The sequence below is a fragment of the Rattus norvegicus genome, chromosome 8 (assembly GCF_036323735.1).
Source record: "Rattus norvegicus strain BN/NHsdMcwi chromosome 8, GRCr8, whole genome shotgun sequence".
Taxonomy (NCBI): domain Eukaryota; kingdom Metazoa; phylum Chordata; class Mammalia; order Rodentia; family Muridae; genus Rattus; species Rattus norvegicus.
Window position 1 is genome coordinate 96666673 of NC_086026.1, and position 14775 is coordinate 96681447.

The window sequence follows — 14775 nt, forward strand, 5'->3', positions numbered from 1 at the left end:
GGGGACGACAAAGGAAACAAAAACATAGCTGATGAAATAACTACAAAAATGTGGCATCAAGACATAAAGCTAGGGTTGGAGAGATGGCTCAGTGGTTAAGAGCAATAACTGTTCTTCCAGAGGCCCTGAGTTCAATTCCCAGCAACCACATGGTGGCTCACGACCAACACCCTCTTCTGATATATCTGAAGATAGCAACAGTGTACTCATATAAATAAAATAAATAAATCTTTTTTAAAATGACATAAACTAGGTTCTTCAAGAATGCTGTGTGTGTGTGTCTGTATGTGAAAGAGAGAGAAAGAGAGACAGAGAGAGAGAGAGACAGACAGAGAGAGACAGAGAGAGTGCTCGTAAGAGAATTAAATTTTCACAGCCCTGCCATTCACAAAAACCAAACCAACCAACCAATCAAACCCAAATCTGTGTCCAGCCTGTAGCCCTGCAACAATCCATTCTTGCACTATCTGATGAGTTAAGTGAACTCCAGCTCGCTGGGAGCACCAATGGCAAACTGCAGGCTGACTATGTAGCGGGCCCTGCACTAAAGTTTTCAGATAGCAGGGTTTATACAGTCCCTACACTTACAATCAGAAACTCTCATGGAATTACACATGTGGATGAACAGCACGGCACAAGCAAGCTCACAACTAAGGAAGGAGGGCATCATAAGAAGGTGGTGTTGTAAAGGGTCCTTCCAGGAGGCATAGGATCTACTTAACTGGGAGGAGGGTAGCTCCAAGGCTGAGGGAATAAGACGGATACAAGGAATAAATGCCGGGAAGCATATGATGTCTGTTACAGAGGTGGGGTGGGGAGAGGAACCTGGGCATTGTTTTGTACACAGTGAAGGAAACAGTTGAAGATTTAAGCACCCAAGCACAAAGGCAGCAGAACAAGCGAAAACTGCGAGTCACCGATTGCTACTCTACAGAATGATTCTGGGGTAATGTCAGTAGCGTGGTGTCCCTAAGGTTTATGGGGAGGTGTGTCACTGGAAACTACACTCGAAAGCCTTCCTTTTCTCACACTGCAGTTGGGAAGTCTCAGTACTCAAGGGTGCTTGGAAACTCTTGCTTGCTTGGTTACAACCAATCGCAATAGCTTTAGCTTTTAAAGAGTAACTTATTTTTTTAAATTTATTTATTCACTTTATATCCCAATCATTGTTCCTCCTTCTGGTCGTCCCCTCTCACAGTCCCTACCCTCATTCCTTGAGAGAATGGAGGAGCCCCTGGGATAACCCCCGCTGCAGGGCCAGGCACTTCTCCCACTGAGGCCAGACAAGACAGCCAAGTTAGGGGAATGGGTTCTACAGATGGGCAACAGCTTTAGGGACAGCTCCCTCTCCCATTGTTGGGCCCTACATGAAGACCAAGTTGCACATCTGTTACACATGTGCAGTGGGCCTAGGCCCAGCCTATGTATGTTCTTTGGTTGGTGGATCAGTCTCTGAGAGCTCCCAAGGGTCCAGGTCAGTTGACTCTGTTGGCTTTCTTGTGAAGCTCCTGGAACCCTTTTGGGGCCCTCAATTCTTCCCCCAACTTAAAGAGTAACTTCTAAAGACATCTGTAAACCAGCAGGTCCAGTCAACCTGCTGCAAACCATGGATTCTTCTGTGACATTTCCTGTAGGCAGGCAGCCTATATAGGAAAGATAAGGGTTTCTGTGGGAACCCAGGAGACTGGCGGCTAAACACAGGCTGAATCTGCACCAGAGTAAGTAGTTATCCTGAGAACTCCCATTCTCATCAAGAACCACTTGGTATCTTTCGTCTTATTTACGGTATACAGACAATGCGTACTTGTTTCCAGGTTTCTTTCCTTCTAAGGTATTTAGATGTTGTTCAAGGGTCTCCATAAGACTGCTGGGAGCCTACAATAAGAAATAAAAACAAATGTCTGTGTTGTTCTCTCTCAAGCCAAGCACACTTTAAAATCACTGTCACACTATGTGGCGGAAGTTCGTGTGAGCATCCTGCCTGAGATGACGCCATTCTACGACCTCTGGCATTTCAGACTTTAAATTCTGTGGCGTCTCAGATAGGCCCATCTTAAACAGACTTACCTCCACTGCGCACCCAGTGACATTACAACACGGTTTTGGTGAAGAGTGTTCCCTGAATCAGACAGGTGTCTACTCGGGACTAAGATCAAGTTTACTACTACTTCACACAGAACCACAGCGAGAAAGAAATAGTCACTTATTTACATCCTAATCCAAAACTATGTATCCAACACAAACTTATAGAAACTTGAAAATACAGTAAAAATTCAGTTATGCATGCCTTGTTAAATATTAGGAATTATCATCACCATAATTTAAAAAAGCATTGAGTGGCATTAAGAATGTGACCTTAATACAGAGTGGCAATTAAGATTTTCCAATATTACTAACCAATATAATATAATAAAATTTTGTATTTTCAAATAGATTTGATATATTTCAGTCCTTAAAAATTCAATGTTTCTGTAAAATTTCAGGCAATGACAATGCTATTCTATTGTACATTCAAAGGGGACATAAGGTTCTCTACAAACATTTGTCCAATCTACTCCTCAAGCATTAGAAATGAAACTTGCTTTTTCTCTTAATGTCAACTAAACCTCCACAGGACAGAGGTTCAGAGAAAAGCAATGGCTGCCGAAATGTCCGCATACATTTATAGGCTCAATATGGTGTCTGCTTTTTAATGGGAAATTAAATTCGAAAGATTTCACACTAACTATGCTAACTGTCAAAGTACAAAAATATTACAAGGAATTATGTAATTCTACTTTTCATTTGTGCTTAGCAACATTAAATCAGATGCTTATTTAAGTTTTAAAATTTTTGGTCATTTAAGTATTTAACATTAATTTTTGCTTTTATGATAGACTCAAACTTTCAACATTTATGCAATTACTATAATTACATGAGTATAAATGCAAATTAAGTATAAAATTGTAACTATATGTAAAAAATCACAAAGTGTATAAACATAATTGACTTGATTCAAATCATCAATGTAGGATGGCAACAGCGATCTCTCTTAGCTCTGCCTAAGAAACTTCAGGGTGAAAAAGTCGTCAAGATGCCTGGTACGTTTGGAAAATGACTCGAAATAGAATGTCAAATACAGCTCAGGTGAAGACAGCAAACTCTGGCTGAAAATAAACTTACTAAGTTTCGAAAATGAATTTTTAAGGTAGTTCACTGACATTTTGTTCTGCACATTAGATTCTCAAAGAAACAATCGCTAGGTAAACATGCACTGTGACTTTAAACAGAAAAGAAAATGTAACTGGCTTAAACCTCCATAAATCTTCATCTGATAACCTCACAGTCGTTCTCACGTCTCGCTATAAATGTGTGTGTTACTGAGGACAGTAAAGGTGGCCAAAGAGGCAAGAGAAGAGATTTACACTTTTTTTTCATACAAATTATGGTGGGAAACATGTATCAAGTCATGGAATCTCTCTTTAGTCATAAGACTCGGTTCTCTACATGTGAAATGCACTATAAGTAAAATATGACTTTTTTTTCTTTTTGCTGAGCTCATACAAAAGCTTAGGAGCAAACACAATTTATAATAAAAATCTAGAGGAAAACATGGGATAGCAAATGCTCACAGGACACGCAGTCTAGGATCTTACTGGCCTCAAATTCACAGAGATCCTCCTGCCTCTGCCTCTCAGGCACTGGGACTAGAGGGGTGTGCCACCTTGGTGGGTGATGTTTTAACAACTGAAAAACACACTGAAAATGAGATCACAACATACGAAAAGGGAACCTGTCAAGAGGGTGACCTGCCCCAGGGTAGTTACTGAGCAACACACTCTACGTGTAACTCGGTTGAGCCCTTTATCCTAGAGGACTTATAAACAATGCCTTAACATTTATAGTTTTTATAGGGACATGCGGAGTTCCGAGAGAGACGTCCTTTGATGGGAATGTCCAGGAACACACGATGCATGGTCTCTTCACTGTTGGTGGGACAGTGACACCTGACACAGTAGGCAGTGGGTTACAGTGGCCTCCTGGACTTTGAAGCAGACATTTTCAGAAGGCCTCTGCTGGAGCGAGAGAAACTTAAGGGAGCACCGGGAGGCATAGCATCTTTATCTTCTTATTTCAGAAAGATGGCCACGTGGTAAGGTCAACCAGATGGATGCACCCCACCGGCCAAAAGAACGGGTGACAGGCAATAACAAACGTGCCACATGCCCCAGAGTCGTCAATGACATGATCTGTAAGAGGAGCAGCTTTTAGGTCAGCCGAAACTCCAGCCAGCAAAACCCAAAAGCTTTTCAGAAATGGAGTTTAAACATTGGAAACCATGCACTCTAAACAGGAAATGCTAGTATGAGGATTACTTTTTTTTTTTTTTTTCGGAGCTGGGGACCAAACCCAGGGCTTGCACTTCCTAGGCAAGCGCTCTACCACTGAGCTAAATCCCCAACCCCGAGGATTACTTTTTTGAAATACATTCATAGCCTATTGTGGTATCCAGAGTAAAGAAAAAAAATGCATCCACCTATCATTTATATGCTACAGGTCATAAAATCAAGTTTTTAAAAAATACAATGATAATTCAGATTTTTGGATTAAATCTCAGAAACCACTCCTGGTGCTGAGAAGTAGTATTTTAGCTGGAGAGCATGTTCTCTTACGCCTCGAAACGGTACTTTAAATACCATCTGAAAACATCATCGACCTTCACAAGTCGTTTGTGGTGACTACATGCACAGGTGTTTATGGTCCACACTCTCAGGTGGAGATGTGTTTCTCCTATGCTCACTTTTTTTTTCTCTAAGAGAAAATTTAATCTTTGGAAAATTTTATTTCAATAGGAGTTCCTTCTGGCCACCATTGTATCTTTAAATTTATTTATTTATTTATTTAGTTAGTTAGTTAGTTAGCAAGGGGGAAATTGTTTTTTCTTCAATGGAGTCTCACTGTTATATTAACTACACACCCAGCAGCAGATGGCTGACACAAAATAAACAAGAAGGTACTTCTGTAGATTTTTTTTTTAATCTTATGTTTTGGCATTTTTTTTTTAAATTTTACCAGTCTTTTGTTTGTATATTATGGTCTCTGATTTTATGCTTCTATGGAGTTTTTTTTTTTTTTTGAGGTGTTTGTTTTGTATGCTTTTTTTAAATTCTGGTTTTGTTTGTTTTCTAAAGACAAGAGAGAAAGAAGGTGTGGGATTTAGGTGGCTGGGGAGGTAGGGTGGGTCCAGCAGGAGTTAGGGAAGGACAAATGATGATCAGACTACATCGCATGAAAAAAAAATATTTTCAAGAAAAAAGAAAAGTGTTTGAGTTTGCTCATGAGTTCGGTACCCACAGAGGCCAGGATCACAGGGCTGGAGTTACAGGCCCTTGTGAGCCGCTTGTTTTGGTGTTGAGAAAAAAAACCTAGGTCCTCTGCAAGAGCAGCCCTGAACCATAGCTCCAGCCCCTATTTAATTCTTTTCAGACAGACATTTTGGGTCACTTCTGTGGTAGATGGAGTACCACAGAAGCTATGTTGAAGCTGACAGAGAGCAGACATTCATCGATGCCACAGGAGTGAATGGGTCCATATAACCTTGTATTGCAGACTCACCTCTAGATTACTCCTGATTTAATCCTCTCTGAAGGATCAGACTTCAGAAGTCTCACATTCCTGCTTAAGCCTGACTGTACTGTGATAGGACTAGGGGTTCCTGAACCCCCGGCTCAGTGAGACTCCCCTCAGCCTGGAGAGAGGGGCTGTGATAGAGGAGAGTTTATGGAGCTGGTGCATGTGACTCACAGTCACAGAGAACACATGATCAAGCGACTAATTAAGACATTCCAGAAGCACGCCATAGTCTCATACTGGAATTTAAATGCACACTGAATTTAGTTAGTGGAGCTTTTATGGGGTGGTAATTTAAAAATAAATACTAATATTGAATTTTATGCTGCTCTTTAGCTCACAAGAAAAACAGGATAGAATGTTCTGGATTTTAATAGAACAACTTTCTCCTAGGCTTCCTGAGGCCTGGCATGTACAGTGCACATCATTAAATATGCTATAGAGTTCTCGAGCCATGACATCAGCTACAGTGAGTATTCTGGTATCATTAAAAATGAAACCCAAGTATGTGCCCCATCCCTTAATGATCTGCTATCATTTTCAAAACTGAAAACCAACGAGGTATTTATACGGTCCCTTGACTCTCTCATAGCGTCTAGACTGCCCAGAGGGAGACCTGTGAAGGCCTGTTCTTGCCTGCCAGGCTCCCTTGAACTAAATAGCTGGTTTGCATTTATCCACAGCAAGGGTTGTCTATGGTATAAAAGAAAATTGGCTATTTCTAAAAACTACTCACAGAGCTAAATACGCAATATCCTTTTTAAAACATGTATAATATATTTGGAATATATAGAAAAAAATGTAGTGTGGTGTTTTGCTATAGATGAAAAAAAAATGAAAGCATCCTGATGTTACAAAGATAAACTTAACTCAACAAAGAGGTTTTTGAAATAACATTTCTTGCATACTTAATAGTTACCCATGCTAAAATATATCAACACCTTATTCAGGTATATACTTCAGTGGACCACACTAAAAGGAATAGAAATACTGTAACTAATATTTTATCTATGAGTAGGGGGCTGTCTCCCCATAAAGAATATACTGCCATCCTGCTCTGAATTGCTCAATGAATTTTACTTGTATGAAATTTTGGTGTTTTATACCTTAGTACTATAAAAAGAGAAAGCCCTTACCATCAACTTTCCTAATTTTTAATAATATTTACATATTGTTTCAAGTATGAAAATATCTCAAAAGCTTATAAAGCTGGCAAGTCAATCAGATACAATGTGACATTATTTGAAAGTGTAAGAGAACAGCCCTGCATCCTCTGGCCACACCCTTCATCACACTCTTCATGCTGCTTCTAGTAAAAGGACATGTGGGAGACTGACGTTTGCCATCACGGGGTGTTCAAAACCCACCAGCTCCCGTCAATCATACTGAAGACCATTTATAACCCTGTCCTCCTCCTTAGGAGTTGTGCACCTGACATGGCTGATGAGTGATCTCAGCTCTCACTGTCATTTAAACACGGGGCCCAGAAAAATCACTCCTCAATCTCCTCGACGTAAACACGTCTATACAGAAATTACCCCTCTCCAAGGGAGTAGGGAGGATGCAGAACCTTGTCACCAGGGTTTCTCCCTTCTGTGGGTGTCCTTCAGACCAGGCACATGCAGAGAACAAGGAGAGTGGACGGAATGCTCATGCGCTCTGATTCTGACCCCAAGCTCTGTCACACCATGTTCACAGCTCTCACTGGTTCAAGCTCAATAACGAAGCGATGAACCCAGTTAGAATATTCAGTTGCCATTAAAGAAGTCACTGCTAGGGGGCTGGGGATTTAGCTCAGTGGTAGAGCGCTTGCCTAGCAAGCGCAAGGCCCTGGGTTCGGTCCCCAGTTCCGGAAAAAAAAAAGAAAAAAAAAAGACTGCACCTGCAATATAAAGAAGTCAGTGCTTAAGGGTAGTGAAATCTTCTTTTATCCACACACATAGTCAATAATTAGAAATTAAAAACCAGTTTTTAGAAAACTGGTTGGCTTAAACTCGAGATCTATGAAATATCTACAAAGTATGCCTACTTTTTCAACTCTGTTAATTATCAATGTCTTGTCTACTGACGGCCCTTGAGACGCTTACCTGTGTGAGGTCGGGAATGTCACCTTTATCAATACCAACTTGCTGTGGATAAAAAAAACAAACAAAAAACAAAACAAAATTACTACTGGGTTTTTATGACTTCTTCAGCATTTAATATAGGATCACTCATAGGCTTTGTTAAAACCACAGCGTACTCATGGTATAAAGCAATTATTACTCTATGTATCCACCTTACTTTAAGCACATGCTCTTTAAATAACTTCCCATTCAACATAATAAGGTAACAATTTCATTATTATAGTTAGTTATAACAAGTATACAGATTTTTTTACTAGAATCCAAAAATAAGTGAAAACATTCTAGAGAATACATTTTAAATGTATCATTTATACTCAATAGAAGCTAAGCAATTATGAAACTATTCAAACAAAATTTAAGTGATTCTGCCCGAGTCCTTGGGGAACGGTTATTAATCTTTTGTTCAGGACGTAACATCTCTTTCCTCCTTACAGGCAGAGCCACTTTGTCAGTTTCTTACCTATTCTTCTAGAGCAGGGGTCTCAACCTGTGGGTCACAACCCCTTTGGGATCACATATCAGATATTCTGCATATCAGGCATTTACATCATTTATAACAGTAGCAAAATTACAGTTAGGAAGTAGCAATGAAGTAATTTTACAGTTCGGGGACACCACATGAGGACTCGTATTAAAGGGTTGCCTCATTAGGAAGGTTGAGACCCACTGTTCTAGAGTTTATATAAAACAAGGCAATTTGAAATATAAGTATTTAGTTTTCTCCCACCAGTAACAGCAATATCTAGACTTAAATTTTCTTTTCTTTTTAAACATAAAGACATTTTATCCAAATTAATTCCCAAATAAAAACATCGAACAGCTGGTTTTAGGAAGCTACTCTAACCCTTGCTGGATCCCAGTCTAAACATCTCAGGTAACCTGTACACAGTCGGAACGACCATTCCAAAGTAGAGGAGCAAGCTTACAGCTTTACACTTACACCATCAATCTGTATTCACGGACCCACCACACACGCATACCCTCCACAGTAAGGACTGGTTTTATATCCTTTGTCATGACTCGTGGGTCCTCTGCCTGCATCCTGTCTCGGGGGTCTCCCTTCCAAGTGTTACGTTATACCCACACTCCCATACTCCCAACTGTTTACGTATCACACATGTATATATAGTGTAGGCTGGAGTCACACAGGAAAGGGACCTGTGCCTCTTTTCTTTTTTACTTTGTGACACCTCCCTCGACACTGTATTCACCAAGTCTGCCCGCTTTCCTGCAATCTCATGATTGAATTTTTCTGTATATTTTCATATTTTGTATTGGACTTAGTTTTTCACTCAACAGGATAGCTTAGGGGTACATCTGTGTTAGCATGGAGAATGGTCTACCTTTTAAAAGCACTGCGTAGAACTTCCTTGTCTTATAATTTATTCAATGCGGCATTTATTAACTAATATTAAAGTTGCTCTAGTAGAACTATATAATTTTTCATCTATAATTTACATGGTAATTCATTTATTAATGAAATTGAGGCTCAAAGAAAGTAGATTAAAGAGCCTAAGACATACTTCAAGCAGTTCCGACAGGAAGTCTAGGGACTTCCACAGAAACCCTCTGACCACTCCGTATGCTGGACAGCTCCCTACTGCTTTATAAAAAGATAAGTACAAAATCTTAGCTTATGGCTTAGCTTCCGTGGTATCAAAACTCTAACAGAAAGCCTCAAGCAAATCACACTGTGCTCTATCACTGAGATAGACTCTTAGCCACAGTCCCACATTTAAAATGACTTTCTGAAAGCCTTCCCTGGACTCTTTGGGAAAATGATTCTAATGGAGATTAACCATTAAGTAGGAGCCCATAGGATGCATGAATCCATCTATGGCACAACCAAGCTCTGAACATTTACTACAGATTTTTCTGTATTGATTGATCATAACCAAACTGTTATTTTATACCACCTTTGGTGTGTTCAAATGATAAAAATTACATAAATATGAAAGAACTATATAAATACGATTAAAGTTATGCCACTGAACATTAGAAGCTTACTCTAGTAAAACGGTTTCATAAAATTAGTGTCCATACCATAAACAGTGTTATAAATGTTCACAAAACACTCCTATTATTCAGTAATTTAAAGACAGACTCTTAGAATGACACCTTCTCGGTCTATCTCTTTTCAAATTGAGAACTAATTTGTGCCAACACGAGGCATGAAGAGACACAAAAACAAACTTACGTAAAACAAAACAAAACAAACAAACAAAAAAACCCAAGCCTCTGTGTCAGCAATCCTTTCTCCTAAAGCTGTTGGGGCCAGCTTTGTTTGCTGTTTGGAGAAGTGTGTGTTCCCTGTACACTGCCCAGTTCCTGCCCCCTCTAGAACACCGAGTGGGGAACTGGCACCCAGGGGGTAATGGGGTAAGGAAGCAACCTTCTGCTCAGAGTGCCTGCACATAACTAATCAAAGATCAAGCAAGTATATCCTTGTAGGAGTAAAGAAGCACAGACATCTCACCAACGTGCTCTGTCTACAGCATCATCAGCTTCGCTATCAACTCCGGAGCCTCCCACTGTGCTCCAGCTCTAGCACTTAGACCACATGTGAGGTAAGAACCCGCTGGCCATCCCACCAGAGGTACAGTAACGTCATCACTTCTTGTACCTGCGTGAGTCAAGTACTCGATTTCATAAGAGAAAAAAGCTCCAATGTATAGATAATCTCAAGAACACCAACCATGTTTTGCAGTTGTTACAATTAAGTGTAATAAACACCCTTAAGAAACAATGTGTAATCCTTATAAAATAATTGGTACTTTGGCCTTTTAATTATATTTAAGTCATTGACAGGGTGAGGGAGATGAGTATTCATGATTTATACTTTATAAACAACGAGTAGATTTTTCTAAAGGCAAATGCAGGGTTCAAAATACAAAACTTTCTTACAATAGAACGACAACAGAACAGTGGGATGGGGCACTGGACCAATGTGGAGAATAGCAGTATAACCCATGAGCATTTTATTTGAGTGCGTCTGATGGGGAGGCAGGAGTGTGGAGCACTGCTCTGATAGGTTGGGAGAAGTGACTGTGAGGTTTCCTCTCATGCTAACACATCCTGGACATGTGCTAGATGTCCTGCCAGACCAGACACACTAGCTCTGGTTACCTTAGCCGAGAAGCTTGGACCACTTACCTCCGCGACCTTGAGGAATTCGGAGACTCGAGTCATTCTAGTTAGAAATCGTTTGTAAATTTCTAGTGCGTCTTTGCATTGACCTTTCTTCATCTCAAAAAATTTTTCTAGAAGAGATAAGGGATGAGCAGATTGAAGAGTTCTGTTTTAACCCAGGCTTTTGTTAGCCACTCCTTCAAGCTTAGGACATGAATTAAAGCATAGGCAGGAAAATGCTGACGTGGCTTCTCAACACAGGACTCTGTGTAGCTAAAGAAAGGTGCCTGGTTCATCTGTCTCACTTGAAGCAATTTCAGCATAAAGGAACTGAGCCAGAAGCATACGGGAGCCACTGTAACATGTTCAAGTCATGACCCCTATGACTGCAGCGTTCTCCAGCTTCCTCATTCTTTTGTTTCTTTCCTCTCTCTCAGCCTTACCTTTTTCTCTTGGATGGGAGACTGAAGCCATGCTGGGTGGGAACTCTACGCTGGGTTATATCCCAACCCTAGGATCATTATTTTCTTACTAGGTCATATTAAGCAGTAATCAACACATTATAAGCCAACCATGTATAAATCTTCCAGAACTGAAGAATTCTTTTTAACTTCTACTCATATAAGTTGATGCTTACATTGGTCATAAATTACCTATCAAGTATTACAGCATACTTTTGAGAGATAAAGTGGGGGTCATTTGTCTCACCAAACACCTCATGGCTTTCTGCCCTGTGAGCCTAGTCTTCTTGTCAACATTACTGAGAGACAGCATGACCTTGCTGTTCTCTTGTTATTCTTCCCAAGAATTCAGTCCTTAAGGTACTCTGTTTTAATTACAGTATGATAATGTGTTTTTTCATGTTTTTTTTTTTAAACCAATGTTTTCTCAGAGGTTTTGACAGCCATTTGTAAATTCATTCTGTCAGTAATTTCCAGCTGACTCTGCAAATGGCATCACGGTAGAGAACTGTCTGCAGAAGAGGCAGAAACCAACAGCTCAGATTCTGCTCTATAACTGTGTCTCTTTAAATTTGCATATGGTTAAAGCCAAGCTCCGTCTATACTCTCTCACACGAGAATTCTTTGTGTCACTCAACTTATAACTTTATTATCTTACATGTTATTTTTAATTTTCTTAAGAAAAGTTTGAAAATATATAATTAGGAAAAGAACTAATTACCCAGGGCGACTACTCATTACCTTCTGTTGACAGCCTGTGGTGATTTAACTTTTTACACAGACCTCCCCTGTAGGGCATTTAAGTCAAGAGAAGAGATCAAGAAAACAAACACATGCTGTTTTCTTCCTGCCAAGATTTAGCAAGATGGGTACTCTTCCTCACATTAGTTTAAAAGGTCACTGGCAAGCTGACCATGCTCAGGTAAGTGGTCCCTCCCATGCTCACGGTCATGTAAGCAAGCCTACCTCAGTGGGTCATAAAAAAGAGATATGAAAGTAGGAGACAAAGTGTCGTGAAGCAGACCTCTATGGGGGGGAGAGCATAAAGTAAAAATTCATTATATGCAAGTATGAAATTGCCAAAGAATACATTAAAAATGTTTTCAACTCTGAAGAGCCTTTCTTATGTACCCTAGCCTGTTTTCTAATGCTTCTGATAGCATCCTGCTGTTACAATGGATCACGACCTATTGTAGTGTAAGAAAATGGACAATTAGGATTTATTCTGAAAAATTTATACCTCTTCCTGTCTTCCCTTTACTCTTTAAACCATTTTGTCCAAATTTCTTATATTACTTTTCTTCCAACATCATCTAAGTTATTTCTTTTACAGATCTTCAGAAGCAACATGAGAAAACAAATCAAACTGAGAAGTATCAGTTTTCCCTTTGAACTAATACACCAACAGTCGAGCAATTTCTATTGTCTCTTCTGTATTTTTCTTTTTTTCCCTGGTAAACTGGGGTTTGATAACAGAAGGCCTTCAATCACTCTCTCTCTAGGCTATAATCTCATAGCTGTTTCTGATAGTGAAATAACAGCGGCACAGAAGGCAACACGCAGTGTCTTACTGAGGCAGGAAATTACAAGGCTCCTTCATCCCCTGGAGTCAAAGGAAGGGTTAAGAATAAGTCCTATTCCTATGGACCTATTTTCCTCCTTACTAAAGACAGCATGTTGCTTTTGAGTGCCTGAAATGATCAAATTTGACATCTGCAAAAGTGTGATTCAATGTTTTAGCACTGACTTTCAAATCCTGAGAGAGATTTCCAAGTGGACTCTAACTAGGTCCTTAGTAAGCAAGATATCTCACTTGGATGTCAGATTTTCACTGTAACAATCAAACAATTCCAAGTTTTGTAGCATTTGACCTGGTTAGATGATTTTGATAATGATTACTACTACTACTACTACTACTACTACTACTACTACTACTACTATACTACTACTCTACAACTACTACACTACTACTATTGCTGCTGCTGCTGCTACTACTACTACTACACTACTACTACTTTACTACACTACTATTACTACTATTACTACTACTACTACTCTACTACACTACTACTACTACCACCATTATTATTACTATCTCACTTTGACACAAGCCACAGTCATCGGAAAGAAGGAAACCTTATTAAGAAAATGACCCCATAAGGGTCATAAGGGGTATAAGATGGGACTGTAGGCAAACCTATGGGATATTTTCTTAATTGGTGATTGGTGGGGAAGGGCTCAGTACATTGTGGGTGGTACCACCTCTGGGCTGGGGGTCTTGGGGTCTGTCAGTAAGCAGGCTGACAAGCCAGAAGTATCAAGCCGGTAAGCAGCACCCCTCCCTGGCATCTGCATCCATCGGCTCCTGGCCTGTTTGAGTTCTTGCCCCAACTGTCTTTGAGAATAAACTGTGATACTGAAGGACTTGCTTTTGGTCATGGTGTCTCAGCACAGCAATAGAAACCTGGACTAAGACAGCACCCAAATTGTTTCTAAATGTGTTTATACACAAAGTTACTTGGTCAGCAATTCCTTGATTTCAACTAACCCACCTTTCCACAAGGCTCACTCCTATCAGCAAAACACGTACTTGCCTCAGAACAATCAGGACCCCCATCTTGTGTGCCTACCTTCTAGCTAGACAATGTTAATGAAAGCCTCACTGGAAAACTAAGGGGAGAAGAAATATGCTTGAACCCATTCCAAAGTCCTTAATACAAAAAAGATTCAACGGTCCTATAGCGTTTCCCCTTCTAATTCAGCCAGCAAGCTAACATTTTCAAATTAAAAATTAAGATGGCTGAAAGAGCTATTATTTTCATCTAAACAGAAACTACCCTCTTGATACCAACTATGTATGAAATCAACCTAACGCAGAGTAAAGTAGACTATCAGCTCAGGACAGTGGTGGGAAGAATTACATGGCTGAACTTGCCTGATTGATTACTAAGTGAACGGTGGGCACCAAATCCATGGCTCTTGATGGTGAGGTGGGAATAAAGCTAAGTGAGAGAGGATGAGAAAGAAGCAAGACAAGATGTCACTGCTGACAGGCTGCAGAGCCCAGGAGGAGGAGCTACAAAGGGGGCTGTGTGTTGAAAAGACCAAAGGCATAAGGAGAAAAGAGATTCGGGGCAACAAGCTGAAGACTTCAGAGACTGTGTGGGTCAGGAAAGAACACAGTACCTGGGGTTTGCACAGCTACAAACAGTAAGAATCGCAATGCTAACATTCAGAACAGTCAGAACGGAAAGAATCCATTTGTGGCTTGTCTCACAGAGACAGTGGCCTGAAGTAAGCCTTAGGAAAAAGCTCGAGGAAGAGTAAGGGTGACCTGTAGAAAAGTAATAGGAAAATCTGTATGCCTGCTTTAATAACATCTCTCACCTGAAATGAAAATTCATTTCATTTTCAACTTCATATTTAGGGCAGGAATCTGCCAGAGAAGG

The 14775-nt window shown here is 40.1% G+C and overlaps 1 protein-coding gene across 14 annotated transcripts in view; it reads right to left on the reverse strand.

The window, feature by feature from the left end:
- Snap91 (synaptosome associated protein 91) overlaps positions 1-14775 on the reverse strand; it is a 114725-nt gene that overhangs the window by 48634 nt on the left and 51316 nt on the right. For all 14 annotated transcript variants that reach the window (XM_063266101.1, XM_063266093.1, XM_063266102.1 and 11 more), the window contains exons 8-10: positions 10890-10996; positions 7698-7739; positions 1805-1875 (exon numbers count right to left, since the gene is read on the reverse strand). In XM_063266101.1, the coding sequence (XP_063122171.1) occupies positions 1805-1875; positions 7698-7739; positions 10890-10996 (220 nt within the window). The remainder of the gene's footprint in view (positions 1-1804; positions 1876-7697; positions 7740-10889; positions 10997-14775) is intronic.